General features: G+C 37.8%; 1 protein-coding gene across 1 annotated transcript in view; it reads left to right on the forward strand.

Annotated features, from left to right (window-relative positions):
• Positions 1–15,757, forward strand: part of VPS13C (vacuolar protein sorting 13 homolog C) — a 201,969-nt gene extending 186,212 nt beyond the window's left edge. The window contains exons 80-83 of the mRNA XM_047862226.1: positions 599–687; positions 13,104–13,227; positions 14,689–14,769; positions 15,085–15,757. Of these exons, the coding sequence (XP_047718182.1) occupies positions 599–687; positions 13,104–13,227; positions 14,689–14,769; positions 15,085–15,186 (396 nt within the window). The 3' untranslated portion in view covers positions 15,187–15,757. The remainder of the gene's footprint in view (positions 1–598; positions 688–13,103; positions 13,228–14,688; positions 14,770–15,084) is intronic.
• Positions 15,758–16,692: the final 935 nt, after the last annotated feature.

Raw genomic sequence — 16,692 nt, forward strand, 5'->3', positions numbered from 1 at the left:
ATAATTCAAAAACATTAAATATCAGTTCTCTTGGAATTTTATTATTGTGGTATATTTATCTCTCTGTAAATCAGTGATTCTTCACCTTTGAGAAGGGTCACAGACCACTTGAAAAAATCTGATGAAAAATACGAACCATCCTTTGAAAAAAGTTGCAAAACCACATTTTCAAAACTTTATAGTCTATTTTAGAGGGTTCATAGACCTTCCAGGTCCTTCCTTGGACCCAAGGTTAAGAACCCCTGTAATGTTAATGTCACACTTTTATATTTGCATAGATTATATTCCGTTAATGAAAATGTGTGATTATTTCCGGTAGATATTTTTAAACTGCTGAGTTATCACAGAATGAGGTATATTTTATCAGAAGATCACTTAGTAAGTATTTAATACAGATTTGTCATTTAAGGCACAGTTGAAGTTAATTTATAAATGTGCTATGAATATTTTTCTAGTTTCATGTGCCAATATTGTGTTTTTCTTTCTAATAATTCTTTTTCCTAACTAGCACTGTTACTATAATAAACTAATACACAGTATTGGAAATACTATTTGGATGCATGTACTACGCAAATCTTGAGTCTTGTTTTCTTTTCAGAATCATGTTAAAAGGTTAGAAGGAGAGACTTATCGATGCCACTGTGCTATTTCTGGAAGCAAGAAGACAATCCTTATGGTTACAAATAGGTATTAACTTCAAGTGATATTTTTTCAAATGCAAACTATATAGATGATAAGAATTTTGAAAACTATCGTGGCAGAGGGTTTGGAGAACTATACTTAAATTACAAGATGTTCATTGTCAGTGAATCACAAAGATACACTCTAGATGGGTCCTTTGAGGTTGTCTGTTCCAACCCTCTCATTTTGGAGATGTTGAAACTGAGGGTCAGCGTGTATCCCAGTTACACCACTACTGAGAGATGGAGTCTAGAATGGACTCCATATGTATAGCAGTCATATGTTACATGTGAATTGTAAATCCAGCTATGGAAGCTGAATTCATGAATCATTTTTTCTTAGTAGGTTTTATTTTAGATGATGAGAACACCTTTTTTAAGGATGGTATTACTTCTGTGTGTTTTTTTCCAATTTTTTCTAAGTATTTTGGGAGTGGTAGATAATTTTTCCAAATGTAAGAACTTGGACCACAGTACGTTTATTTTCCTGAGATTTATCCTACATCACTTACTCCAAAATGGCTAGTATATATTAATAATCTTCAAAACTTTCTTAGTTGTGTATTTCATAGGACCAAGCTAGGGTAGTTACAGTAGACAGAAATCTGAATTAGATTCTTTATTACATTGAAATATATTTGAATGGGAAGGAGAGTAAGTAAGACTAACATGACAGGATTTTGACTTAAACCATGAGCTTTTTCAGTGAGTCAACTAGTTGTATGGTGTGTCCATAAAGTAAAAATATTCACAGAACAATCTAAAAAGCATTTTTTACTGATTGGACAAGTAATCACTTATTTTTTATGCCCACAATTTTATAGTGTGTCCATTTATTAGGCCAAAAACAATGTTTGTTTGTATCATATATTGTACTTAGCTTCAATGGCAGTGTGGTAATTCATTTTAAAATTGTGTATCTTTTATGTAATTCATTACTAGGTAATGGAAATCAGGGGTTTTTTGAGGGGTTGTTTCTGGTAATACTTAATACTTTATTTATTTATTTTTTAAGCCATCCTCATCAATTTTATTTTTTTTATTTTTTTTATATATATATATGAAATTTATTGACCAATTGGTTTCCATACAACACCCAGTGCTCATCCCAAAAGGTGCCCTCCTCAATACCCATCACCCACCCTCCCCTCCCTCCCACCCCCCATCAACCCTCAGTTTGTTCTCAGTTTTTAACAGTCTCTTATGCTTTGGCTCTCTCCCACTCTAACCTCTTTTTTTTTTTTTTTCCTTCCCCTCCCCCATGGGTTCCTGTTAAGTTTCTCAGGATCCACATAAGAGTGAAACCATATGGTATCTGTCTTTCTCTGTATGGCTTATTTCACTTAGCATCACACTCTCCAGTTCCATCCATGTTGCTACAAAAGGCCATATTTCATTTTTTCTCATTGCCACGTAATATTCCATTGTGTATATAAACCACAATTTCTTTATCCATTCATCAGTTGATGGACATTTAGGCTCTTTCCATAATTTGGCTATTGTTGAGAGTGCTGCTATGAACATTGGGGTACAAGTGCCCCTATGCATCAGTACTCCTGTATCCCTTGGATAAATTCCTAGCAGTGCTATTGCTGGGTCATAGGGTAGGTCTATTTTTAATTTTCTGAGGAACCTCCACACTGCTTTCCAGAGCGGCTGCACCAATTTGCATTCCCACCAACAGTGCAAGAGGGTTCCCGTTTCTCCACATCCTCTCCAGCATCTATAGTCTCCTGATTTGTTCATTTTGGCCACTCTGACTGGCGTGAGGTGATACCTGAGTGTGGTTTTGATTTGTATTTCCCTGATAAGGAGCGACGCTGAACATCTTTTCATGTGCCTGTTGGCCATCTGGATGTCTTCTTTAGAGAAGTGTCTATTCATGTTTTCTGCCCATTTCTTCACTGGGTTATTTGTTTTTCGGGTGTGGAGTTTGGTGAGCTCTTTATAGATTTTAGATACTAGCCCTTTGTCTGATATGTCATTTGCAAATATCTTTTCCCATTCCGTTGGTTGCCTTTTAGTTTTGTTGGTTGTTTCTTTTGCTGTGCAGAAGCTTTTTATCTTCATAAGGTCCCAGTAATTCACTTTTGCTTTTAATTCCCTTGCCTTTGGGGATGTGTCGAGTAAGAGATTGCTACGGCTGAGGTCAGAGAGTTCTTTTCCTGCTTTCTCCTCTAAGGTTTTGATGGTTTCCTGTCTCACATTTAGGTCCTTTATCCATTTTGAGTTTATTTTTGTGAATGGTGTGAGAAAGTGGTCTAGTTTCAACCTTCTGCATGTTGCTGTCCAGTTCTCCCAGCACCATTTGTTAAAGAGGCTGTCTTTTTTCCATTGGATGTTCTTTCCTGCTTTGTCAAAGATGAGTTGGCCATACGTTTGTGGGTCTAGTTCTGGGGTTTCTATTCTATTCCATTGGTCTATGTGTCTGTTTTGGTGCCAATACCATGCTGTCTTGATGATTACAGCTTTGTAGTAGAGGCTAAAGTCTGGGATTGTGATGCCTCCTGCTTTGGTCTTCTTCTTCAAAATTCCTTTGGCTATTCGGGGCCTTTTGTGGTTCCATATGAATTTTAGGATGGCTTGTTCTAGTTTCGAGAAGAATGCTGGTGCAATTTTGATTGGATTGCATTGAATGTGTAGATAGCTTTGGGTAGTAGTGACATTTTGACAATATTTTTCCAATCCATGAGCAGGGAATGTCTTTCCATTTCTTTAAATCTTCTTCAATTACCTTCATAAGCTTTCTATAGTTTTCAGCATATAGATCCTTTACATCTTTGGTTAGATTTATTCCTAGGTATTCTATGCTTCTTGGTGCAATTGTGAATGGGATCAGTTTCTTTATTTGTCTTTCTGTTGCTTCATTGTTAGTGTATAAGAATGCAACTGATTTCTGTACATTGATTTTGTATCCTGCAACTTTGCTGAATTCCTGTATCAGTTCTAGCAGACTTTTAGTGGAGTCTATCGGATTTTCCATGTATAATATCATGTCATCTGCAAAAAGCGAAAGCTTGACTTCATCTTTGCCAATTTTGATGCCTTTGATTTCCTTTTGTTGTCTGATTGCTGATGCTAGAACTTCCAGCACTATGTTAAACAACAGCGGTGAGAGTGGGCATCCCTGTCGTGTTCCTGATCTCAGGGAAAAAGCTCTCAGTTTTTCCCCGTTGAGGATGATGTTAGCTGTGGGCTTTTCATAAATGGCTTTTATGGTCTTTAAGTATGTTCCTTCTATCCCGACTTTCTCAAGGGTTTTTATTAAGAAAGGGTGCTGGATTTTGTCAAAGGCCTTTTCTGCATCGATTGACAGGATCATATGGTTCTTCTCTTTTTTTTTGTTAATGTGATGTATCACGTTGATTGATTTGCGAATGTTGAACCAGCCCTGCATCCCAGGAATGAATCCCACTTGATCATGGTGAATAATTCTTTTTATATGCCGTTGAATTCGATTTGCTAGTATCTTATTGAGAATTTTTGCATCCATATTCATCAGGGATATTGGCCTGTAGTTCTCTTTTTTTACTGGGTCTCTGTCTGGTTTAGGAATCAAAGTAATACTGGCTTCATAGAATGAGTCTGGAAGTTTTCCTTCCCTTTCTATTTCTTGGAATAGCTTGAGAAGGATAGGTATTATCTCTGCTTGAGACGTCTGGTAGAACTCCCCTGGGAAGCCATCTGGTCCTGGACTCTTATTTGTTGGGAGATTTTTGATAACCGATTCAATTTCTTCGCTGGTTATGGGTCTGTTCAAGCTTTCTATTTCCTCCTGATTGAGTTTTGGAAGAGTGTGGGTGTTCAGGAATTTGTCCATTTCTTCCAGGTTGTCCAATTTGTTGGCATATAATTTTTCATAGTATTCCCTGATAATTGTTTGTATCTCTGAGGGATTGGTTGTAATAATTCCATTTTCATTCATGATTTTATCTATTTGGGTCATCTCCCTTTTCTTTTTGAGAAGCCTGGCTAGAGGTTTGTCAATTTTGTTTATTTTTTCAAAAAACCAACTCTTGGTTTCGTTGATCTGCTCTACAGTTTTTTTAGATTCTATATTGTTTATTTCTGCTCTGATCTTTATTATTTCTCTTCTTCTGCTGGGTTTAGGCTGCCTTTGCTGTTCTGCTTCTACTTCCTTTAGGTGTGCTGTTAGATTTTGTATTTGGGATTTTTCTTGTTTCTTGAGATAGGCCTGGATGGCAATGTATTTTCCTCTCAGGACTGCCTTCGCTGCGTCCCAAAGCGTTTGGATTGTTGTATTTTCATTTTCATTTGTTTCCATATATTTTTTAATTTCTTCTCTAATTGCCTGGTTTACCCACTCATTCGTTAGTAGGGTGTTCTTTAACCTCCATGCTTTTGGAGGTTTTCCAGACTTTTTTCTGTGGTTGATTTCAAGCTTCATAGCATTGTGGTCTGAAAGTATGCATGGTATTATTTCAATTCTGGTAAACTTATGAAGGGCTGTTTTGTGACCCAGTATATGATCTATCTTGGAGAATGTTCCATGTGCACTCGAGAAGAAAGTATATTCTGTTGCTTTGGGATGCAGAGTTCTAAATATATCTGTCAAGTCCATCTGATCCAGTGTCTCATTCAGGGCCCTTGTTTCTTTATTGACTGTGTGTCTAGATGATCTATCCATTTCTGTAAGTGGGGTGTTAAAGTCCCCTGCAATTACCACATTCTTATCGATAAGGTTGCTTATGTTTATGAGTAATTGTTTTATATATTTGGGGGCTCCGGTATTCGGCGCATAGACATTTATAATTGTTAGCACTTCCTGATGGATAGACCCTGTAACTATTATATAATGTCCTTCTTCATCTCTTGTTACAGCCTTTAATTTAAAGTCTAGTTTGTCTGATATAAGTATGGCTACTCCAGCTTTCTTTTGGCTTTCAGTAGCATGGTAAATAGTTCTCCATCCCCTCACTCTCAATCTGAAGGTGTCCTCAGGTCTAAAATGAGTCTCTTGTAGACAGCAAATAGATGGGTCTTGTTTTTTTATCTATTCTGATACCCTATGTCTTTCGGTTGGCGCATTTAATCCATTTACATTCAGTGTTATTATAGAAAGATATGGGTTTAGAATCATTGTGATGTCTGTATGTTTTATGCTTGTAGTGATGTCTCTGGGACTTTGTCTCACAGGGTCCCCCTTAGGATCTCTTGTAGGGCTGGTTTAGTGGTGACAAATTCCTTCAGTTTTTGTTTGTTTGGGAAGACCTTTATCTCTCCTTCTATTCTAAATGACAGACTTGCTGGATAAAGGATTCTAGGCTGCATATTTTTTCTGTCTAGCACCCTGAAAATCTCATGCCAATTCTTTCTGGCCTGCCAAGTTTCAAAAGAGAGATCAGTCACGAGTCTTATAGGTCTCCCTTTATATGTGAGGGCACGTTTACTCCTTGCTGCTTTCAGAATGTTCTCTTTATCCTTGTATTTTGCCAGTTTCACTATGATATGTCGTGCAGAAGATCGATTCAAGTTACGTCTGAAGGGAGTTCTCTGTGCCTCTTGGATTTCAATGCCTTTTTCCTTCCCCAATTCAGGGAAGTTTTCAGCTATTATTTCTTCAAATACCCCTTCAGCACCTTTCTCTCTCTCTTCTTCCTCTGGGATACCAATTATGCGTATATTATTTCTTTTTAGTGTATCACTTAGTTCCCTAATTTTCCCCTCATACTCCTGGATTTTTTTATCTCTCTTTTTCTCAGCTTCCTCTTTTTCCATAACTTTATCTTCTAGTTCACCTATTCTCTCTTCTGCCTCTTCAATCCGAGCCGTGGTGGTTTCCATTTTGTTCTGCATTTCATTTAAAGCATTTTTCAGCTCCTCGTGACTGTTCCTTAGTCCCTTGATCTCTGTAGCAAGAGATTCTCTGCTGTCCTGTATACTGTTTTCAAGCCCAGCGATTAATTTTATGACTATTATTCTAAATTCACTTTCTGTTATATTATTTAAATCCTTTTTGATCAGCTCATTAGCTGTTGTTATTTCCTGGAGATTCTTCTGAGGGGAATTCTTCCGCTTGGTCATTTTGGATAGTCCCTGGTGTGGTGAGGACCTGCAGGGCACTTCCCCTGTGCTGTGGTGTATAACTGGAGTTGGTGGGCGGGGCCGCAGTCAGACCTGATGTCTGCCCCCAGCCCACCCCTGGGGCCACAGTCAGACTGGTGTGTGCCTTCTCTTCCCCTCTCCTAGGGGCGGGATTCACTGTGGGTTGGCGTGGCCCGTCTGGGCTACTTGCACACTGCCAGGCTTGTGATGCTGGGGATCTGGCGTATTAGCTGGGGTGGGTAGGCAAGGTGCACAGGGGCAGGAGGGGCGGGCTTAGCTCGCTTCTCCTTAGGTGATCCACTTCAGGAGGGGCCCTGTGGCAGCGGGAGGGAGTCAGATCCGCTGCCGGAGGTTTGGCTCAGCAGAAGCACAGAGTTGGGTGTTTGCGCGGAGCGAGCAATTTCCCTGGCAGGAACCGGTTCCCTTTGGGATTTTGGCTGGGGGATGGGCGGGGGAGATGGCGCTGGCGAGCGCCTTTGTTCCCCACCAAACTGAGCTCTGTCGTCCGGGGGCTCAGCAGCTCTCCCTCCCTTTGTCCTCCAGCCTTCCCGCTTTCCGAGCAGAGCTGCTAACTTATGTCCTCCCAGACGCTAAGTCGCGCTTGCTGTCGGAACACAGTCCGTCAGGCCCCTCCGCTTTTGCCAGCCAGACTCGGGGGCTCTGCTTGGCCGGCGAGCCGCCCCTCCGCCCCGGCTCTCTCCCGCCAGTCCGTGGAGCGCGCACCGCCTCTCCGCCCTTCCTACCCTCTTCCGTGGGCCTCTCGTCTGCGCTTGGCTCCAGAGACTCTGTTCTGGTAATCCTCTGGCGGTTTTCTGGGTTATTTAGGCAGGTGTAGGTGGAATCTAAGTGATCAGCAGGACGCGCGGTGAGCCCAGCGTCCTCCTACGCCGCCATCTTCCCCTCCTCCCCAATACTTAATACTTTAAAACTTGTTTGATTTAGGCATTTTTGGGGACTATTACTGTGCACATTATATACTTGGTTTTTCTTCAAGTAAAATGAAAAATCATAGTAATTTTAAATCTGGTCGCTCACAGAGCTTTTTGGGAGGCAGTTAGTAAAATATTCCTGACCAGTACAGTGACTTAGTCTCCTTGTAGCTTTAGAAGACTCTAGCAGGAATTTCTTTGATTGAAGTAATTATCATTATGCTGATCTGTTTTACCTTTAATGCTTACTTAAAAATGGCATTTTGTCTAAAATTGGTGTTTTAAAAAATAACTCTTTTATTGCTAGAGTTATGCTTATTCATTATATTTGATACAGATCAGGAATCAACAGACTTTCTTTAAGGGACAGATAGCAAATATTTAGGCTTTAAGGGCTATACTATTTCCCAGGTACTTAGCTTCACCTTGATTTGGCTCACAGCATAGTTTGCCCACCCCTGATAAAGACAATAATTTAAAGGATGGAAATAAAGTAACCGTAATTATGGTTTGTCTAGAACAGAACTGGTCTGTACTTTCGTCCCAATGAAATTTTTAGTAGCTATCCCTTTCATTCTTAAAAATGTCCTGGTTTGAATCATAAATTATGATAGCCCCTAAAAATAGCCTTTACCAGCAATCCCACCAGCCAGCTGGTATATCTCATTTTTACATTATACATATTTTGTAAAAACTATGTACAAAAAATATATTATGTATATGTAACTAACTTAGGTTGTTCACCTAACAATGTATTATGATCATCTTCCCAAACCATTAGATATTCTTTGACAACATGATTTCTAATGACTATACAATATTGTATTTATGGCTATACTATAAGTTTTTCAAATGCTACCTTACTATTTGATAACCAGTTTTTTCCTTCTGAATACTGTATTATTATAAGCACATCTTTGCAGCTGAGTCTTCTTGCAGCTAAGTCTGTAATTATTTTCTTAGGATAAGTTATAATCAATGCGATTGCTGATTTAAAAATTGTGAAGGTTTTTGAGGCCCTGTCTATTGCCAAGTTGTTTTGTCAGAACAGTTGTAATTGTTTTTTTTTTTTTTTTTACATACAACTAACAGTACAAGAGAATGCACTTTATTTTGTCTGTTTTCCTAAGACTAGTGTTCTCATTTAAACTTTTTGGGTTTTGCTAACTTAATGGGCAGAAAATAATTCTTTGTTTTAATTAGCACTTGTTTGATTGCTAATGAGTATGAACATTTTAATATATTCATCATCTATGTATATTTTCTATTCTATGAATTGCTTTTTCATATCCTTTCTCATTTTTTGTTTTTTTCTTACTGAATTGAAATAGCATTTTGTAAGTTAATATTATCCCTTTTTACCCAATGTATTATTAATATTTTCATGATTATTTTTTGAGTTTTCCAATATAAAGGGCTTTTAATTTTTTCATACTGAAATTCATCCAAAATTTGGTCTCATTTTTTTTCTTATCAGTTTTTAGGAAAAAATATGAGTTCTCATGATCCAAATTTATTAGGCTATATCTCCACTCATTAATCCTAATTCCAGCTTAGTATTTTATTTTAGTAATCTTCATTAGGAAATTGTTCTCCAAACAGACTTTTTTTTTTTTTTAACCATCTGTGTTAGTCTGTGTTGGCTGCTATAACAAAAATACTATAGATAGGTGACTTAAACTACAAACAATTATTTCACTCCATTCTGGAGGCTGGGAAGTCCAAGATCAAGGTGCCAGCGGATTCTGTGTGTGGTGAGGGCTCACTTCCTGGTTCATAGATGGCTGTCTTCTTGCTATGTCCTCACATGGCAAAAGGGGTGAGGGTGTTTTCTCAGGCCTCTTTTATAATGGCACTGATACCAATGCTGAGGGCTCCGCCCTCATGACCTAATCACCTCCCAAAGGCTCCAACTCTAAATGCCATCACAGTGGAGTTAGGATTCCATGTATGATTTGGGTGAGGAGGTAAACATTCAGACCATTACACTAGCAGTGTCTAACAGAAATAGGGACACAGATAAAAGTTGTATCTCTGTCCGTTCCTCCTCTAAAAGAGGGACCTAAACATCAGTGGTCTCACAGTGTGCTAGAGGCTAAGATAAAGTGATAAATAGAGACTCTGAAGACAGGAAAACCTCTCAGTCCAGTAAGGTGAGAACCAAGGTGTTATGGGGAAGGTGTTAGGGAGAAGGTACTTGAGCTGTGTCTTGTGGAATATGGATTTTTCATATAGGTAAACAGCAGGCAATCAGAAGCATAAAACATGAAAATATGGCACTTGGAAAAATAAGATCATGTGAAATGGCTGGATTGTAGGATGTTTGTAGGGAATCACTGGGAGATGAAATAAGCCATAGGTGTCTGCTCATGACGTCTGAAGGGTATAGATTTTATCATTAATGTGATGGAAGAGTATTAATTTTTTAAAAAGTATAGACATTTTATTGCTCATTGACCCAGCTTTTCACATAAAGGTATATGCACATTGTACACACATGTCTTTTTTAAATTCCCATTGCGACTTGTACACAAGGACTAATATGATGAAGTTTGCAGTTTAGAAGAATCTCTGGCAGCAGTTTGAATGCTGAATTGGAGAAGGATCAGAATGGAGACAGGGAGACCAGTTAGAGACTGGTTAGTTTTCTATTGTTGCACAGAAAATTACCGTAGAATTAGCACCTTAAAACAACACAAATTTACTATCTCACAATTTCCCTGGGTCTGGAGTCAGCGATGGCATGTCTGGGCTCTCTGCTCAGGGTCTCACAGGCTGAAATCAAGGCATAAGGCTTCCTTCCTGAAGGAAGGAAGTGGAAAGGATCCACTGCTAAGCTCATTTAATGTTGTTGGCAGGATTCACTTCCCTGTACTTGTAGGACTAATACCCCAGTTTCCTAGATCTCTGTCAGCTAGGCACCTGCTATTACCATCTAGAGCCTACCCTCATTTTGGCCATGTGGCTTTCTGCATCTTCAGCCCAGCAACTGCGCTCTGGATTCTCAGTCTCTGACCCAGATTTAAAGGGACCTTGTGGTCAGATCACACCCACGCAGACCAAACTTTTTCTTAAAATCACCTGTGCCTTATAATAAAACCTAAACTTGGGGTTGAAATCCATCATATTAATAGTTGTGAGGGTTATACCAGTCGATAAACCCACATATACTATACGCAGAATCGTGGGGACCATTTTAGAATTCTGTGTACCATAGAGATTGTGGCAGTTACCCTGATAGGAGGTGGTGAGGTCTAAACTAAAAGAATCAAGACAGATAGAAGGAGCAGCCTTGAGAGACCAGAGCTTGGTGACTGATTAAATATAGAAGAGAAGGGAATAAAAGATGACCTTCTGGTTTGGGGCTTAGGTACCGAGGGGGTTGGAGCAAGAGGAAGAGAATGGTAAATGTGGAGCAAGAGGAAGAGAATGAAGGAGATTTAGAGTGGCAGGAGAACACTAATGTTATTGGCCTGGTCAAGAGAGGAAGGAGTTTAAAGACAGTGGGAATGATGAATTTGTATTTGACACAGTGATTTGTAATAGTTATCTGTAACACTTAGCTCTTGTGATTCTCTTCTGGGGCAGGAGGTGGGGGGAAGTGTAATCCACTTTCTAGAGACTGTTTGGAATATGAAGGGGTGTGGAAGGATGTCACAATGATCGGAGGGCCCTACCAAGGCTGGGACTTCGGATGCTGAACTTCCTACAAAGCACAACACAGTCCCAAGTCAGACCCAAATCACAGTAGTTCCTCTGCTTAAAAATACAGTGCTGGGGGTTTATTTTCATTCCCACCCTCCATTGGTTACCTAGTTCATTCATCTTTACCTTCTAAGCATCTGGAATCTAGCTTGCTCTCTTCCCTTCTCACAGCTGCTGCCTTCACTGACATTCTGTTTCCTGGTGGGAGTATTGTAGTAACTTTTTCCTTTGTCTACCCCACCTCTCCTCCCTTGGCCACTAGATCCATGACTCTAAAATAGGAAACTTTATCATGAAAGTTCCCCTTGCCTGTAGGTTAAAGTTAAAATTTATTTAAATGGAAAAAAAATTTTTTAACACAAAAAATTCTGTAAGATCTGGCACTAATTTTCTCACCTCTGTGTATGTCCATCCATCTACAGACCTCAACATTCCTCAAATAAACCTTCCCTTTCTTGTACTGCTGTTTATGTCAGTGATCTGTTCCATTTGTCTAGACTATCATTTTCCTTTTCCACGTAGAGAACTCCTTTCTTTCAAAAATCAGCTTTTAGGGGCGCCTGGGTGGCTCAGTCAGTTGAACGTCCGACTTCGGCTCAGGTAATGATCTCATGGTTCATGAGTTCCAGCCCCACATCGGGCTCTGTGCTGACAGCTCCGAGCCTGGAGCCTGCTTCAGATTCTGTGTCCCCCTCTCTCTCCGCCCCACCCCTGCTTGTGCTCTGTCTCTTTCTGTCTTTCAAAAATGAATAAGCATAAAAAAAATAAATAAAATAAAAATCAGCTTTTACGCCACATACTTTACCCACATAATCAGTCCCTCTCTTTTGTGCTCCAGAAGAATTTTCCACACTGCTATTGCACTCATCTAACTGTGCTGAGATATATATTTACGTGTTTATTTGTCTTCTAACCTATGAGTACCTCTCAGGCAGAAACCGTATCTTTCTTGTTTTTCCAGCACCCTGAATATTTGTAGAATTAACTGTTCCTCTACTTTCCTAATCATGCTCTCTGTAATGGAAACTTTAGAATCAAGTATGGTTCTGTCAGTAATTAATCTGAATCACACACTGGGAAATCAATGTAGATGGCCTTTAAGGACTCTATGATTTTTCTTTTTTTCTTTTTCTTTTTTTAAATTTTTTTTTTTTTTGCTATTGAGTAAAATGGGATACTCACTCTGTGATACAGTACATTAGTGTTAAAGTGTTCAAACCTGATATTTATTAATAGGCCTAAAGTGAAACTTTGCTGACATTTGAGGTTTCTGACATTTCCTGCACATTCTTTCTTGACTGGAAGGCACAGATGATTGACAGTAAAGAGCAATTAATAATTTTCCAAGTGAAACCTTTTTCAGGAGCTTCTGCCTTTATTGCTTCCTGGATGAGAGTACAGCCTGTTCCTTATGTGTTTTAAAGATGATTTTAGTATTTCGGTCAGTTTTTAAAAAATTACACTTTTCTGAATTTTGCAAGATTGGCAGAAGGGGAATTTTTGAATGTCTGCTATGTTGGTTGGTAGGGGCCGTATTTGCTCTTTATTTGACAGCTACCTACCTAGACTTTTTTTTAATAGGAAGCGTACCTTTTTTTTTTTTTTTAAGTGCCAGGTTATATTGTTTACTGAGCTAGTTCCATGTCTGCCATCCAGCAGAGCAAAATATTAGACTAATTGTCTTTATCACCACTTGTATGTTTTGTTTCCTTTTGCAAAACAGGAGAGTGTTGTGTATAAAGGAAGTTGAAATCCTAGGCCATATGTGCATAGACTGGCAGTGTCCATTTGAAGATTTTGTGTCTCCTCCAAGTGTCCATGGAAACCTGCTAAAAATTTCAGTCAAGGTAAGAATAAATGAGTTGCATGTTCAGAGCCAAGAATTTGTTAAGTGAGTGGAAACCAGTGCTTTCTGGCTCTCTTTTACAGTTAACAACACAGAGTGTTTGAAGGATCATGGTGAGGATGATGATGATGATACTATTATAATAATAACGTGAAGTATAAGGAAAGATGTGTTATAATCACTTATTTGTGTACTGTATTTTTTTGACAGTCCTTGATTGTGTTGAGTGAAATATCAATTCTGTTCAATGAAAGAATTAGGATGTTGATACTTCCTTTTTGGCAGAATAAAGCATTAGTAAATAGAATATTTTTTCTAATGTCATATGAATAACTATGTTTGCTGTAATCTTAGATGCTTCTGGAAAGATTACCTTTTTTAGGTTTTTATAAATTAGATTATTATAAATATTTTATCTGAAACACTCATGTTTTATTATAGTTGGCACTTACAAAATACTAATACAATTTAAGTATATAATACTTTCATGTCTTTCTGTCCCATCATTTTCCAAGAAAGAACTTTTTAATTACATAGCAAGTAATTAGCAGAATTGATGCCCTCACCTTTTGCTTAGTTCTCAGACTCACTTTGAAATGTATAATTTTTATTATATATGATATATTGTAAATTTATTTTCACCCCTTAAAAAAACACCACAAATTGTCATTCTAAGAATGGTAACTACTAGAGTATGTATTTTCTTCTAAGCAGTAATGATGTTCTCTCTATTATTAAAACCATCTAAGATGGTAACTACTAGAGTATGTATTTTCTTCTAAGCAGTAATGATGTTCTCTCTATTATTAAAACCATCTGAAAACTATTTATCATAAAATTTAGTAGTTAGAGATGTAGGTACTTTTATCCTTTAATTTATGTTTTCTTTTCATAGAAGCTCACAGATAAAAGAAATTGCGAAACAGTACCATTTTGTTTTTCAGCCTTGCCTCCTTGTAGAGTGTCAAAATCGAAAGAGCCTCTTGGTATATGAAACATAGTTTTCAGACTAGGAAAGACTGTGTCACTCTGCATATATATTACAGGCTCCTGGGTTATCACTCTTCTTTCACATCCGTGGTGAAAATTGACTCAGTGTGTTTTACATTATATAAGAATTTTATCTATCAGCCAAGGAAATGAAGGAAGGATTTTTTGATTTGTCAGATGTGGTGAGTTAACAAGTGCTGTTTCTGTAGGCTATTTATCATAGCCTGTAGAAAGTCATTATTTTATACAGATAGTTGTGTAGTCATCCGATTTCATAAATTCTAACAGCTCACACATACGGAACCACTAGCCTTGTACCAAAATGATTTAGTATTTATCATACCTGAATAGGTCTATTTCATTAGTCTACTTGTTATAAAATAGAGTTTACATTTAAGCATGCAATTAAAAGTTGGGATTTTTTTTCTTCCCCAGAATAATTTTTCTTCTGTCATTGTTTCTTTTGAAACAGGAGCAGAGTCTGTTCCACAAAAAAGACAGTGCCAGTCATGGCTCCCGGCACATTTATCTGCAGGACAACGCCACAGCAGAGGTAAACAATTTATTTTAAAGAATGGCCCTTAATTTTTTAGCTGAAAGATTTTTTTAATCTGTTATAATAATACCCATTATTTCTCTCAAAAGATCTTCCAGTTATAACTCTGGATGGATATGTAAGCTTAAAATAATATATTGCAGGCTTAATGGAGCAGAAGCGTCTTATTTTGCATTGCCTGTTTGGATTGTGTATTCTTATCCTCTGCTGTCGGACCTGTGTGGAGAGCTTCAGTTCTTGATTTTAGACCTTTCTCCTTCACATGAGCCCGTACTTGTCTTTACCATTCATAACAAATATTTTATTTTACAGAGAGTATGTAATGCCATTGGTGATGCACAGTCAATGAGACACCAGCAAAAATTGATGAAGCAATCATCACTGAAACTTCTCAGGCCCCAGACACCATTTTAGTCACAGATCCCAGGGGGCTGCTACTGGGAGAAAAACCAACCATCAGTCTTGTCTATAAATCACTCTTTTTTATCTTGCTAAAGAGAATTTTTCAAGCTATACTGTAGTTTTAGAATTATTTTCCAGGATAGTGTTGGATTTTCCATTTTTTCCCTTTACTTTTGACTCTAATTTTGTAACCCTGTGTTGTCAGCAATTCACTTTTCTGCACTGCCACTCAAATGAGTCAGACCCTCAAAGAAATATCACTTTAAACCCAGAATGAAATTTCCATTAATGTTTAAATTGTGAAACAAAGGGCACTGGGCTTGTTTTTAATTAAAGTTCTTGTTGAAGAATAAGAAAAGAGCTTTGAATGACTATTGTTCTTTAGGAGGTTTTGGACAAACCTTTGGACAGATACTGGGTATTTTATTTAGGGGTAATTTATTCAATAATTGAACTGAGATAATATTTTGGGGCAGCCAGGTAATTGACTGAAGAAAAGCCAGTGAAGGAAGAAATGACATGTTTCCTATTTTCTTTTCATGTTATTTTTCTCCTAATAAAACATGTTTTCCTTTGGTGCTTACTTTTCTTCCTTGCATTACAGTATAAATGCATATGGAAAATCAAATCTTAAAATATCTGTGGTCCGCTCTGTAACGTAGCATTCATGAAACTTTTGAAATTATTTACATGCTCTTTCAAGAGGAACTTAAATGGCACAATTATAACTTGATGCATGAAAATATTGTACTTTAAGTTTTTCAAGACTCAGAAATCTGAAAAGCTCAATATTTCTATATTCTTAGAGATTGTTTTTTAATAAATTGAAAGATTTTTAAGGGCATCATAAATTAATACTTAATGCATAGTTTGAAATGTATTTTAAATACTTACAGAAAGAATGAAAAAGTTAATTGTGTATATAAGTAAAATAAGGCATATATAAGAACACTGTAGAAAATAACTGGTCAGTGTGTCTTTTGAGGGAGCAAGCCTGTGAGAATCTGTTCGGCACAGTAATATTTTTGTCGTTTCCACACCTCACTTACGCTGACCAGAGATATACTGCCTACAAAAGCTTTTTTAAAAATGCTTAGAAACATCTGACTTCGGCTCTGGTGATGATCTTGCAGCTCATGCGTTCAAGCCGCACGTCAGGCTCTGTGCTGAAAGCTGGAGCCTGGAACCTGCTTTAGATTCTGTGTCTCCCTCTCTCTCTGCCCCTCCCCTGCTTGCACTTTGTCTGTCTCTCTCTCTCTCTCTCTCTCTCTCTCTCTCTCTCTCACACACACACACACACACACACACACACATAAATAAACATTAAAAAAAATTTTTTTAATGCTTAGAAGTATTTAATTTCCTTGAATGAATAGTTACATTTGCTTCTGGTTTTTACATGGCATTTATTTCAAATCACTAAATTCATGATGGAATGAAGATGTGGATATACTTGGTTTGCTCTGTTTTTGTTGATGTGTGGTAAAGTTTCTACTATCTTTATGTTTTTAAAGACCA

The sequence above is a fragment of the Prionailurus viverrinus genome, chromosome B3, assembly GCF_022837055.1.
Source record: "Prionailurus viverrinus isolate Anna chromosome B3, UM_Priviv_1.0, whole genome shotgun sequence".
NCBI classification, from domain to species: domain Eukaryota; kingdom Metazoa; phylum Chordata; class Mammalia; order Carnivora; family Felidae; genus Prionailurus; species Prionailurus viverrinus.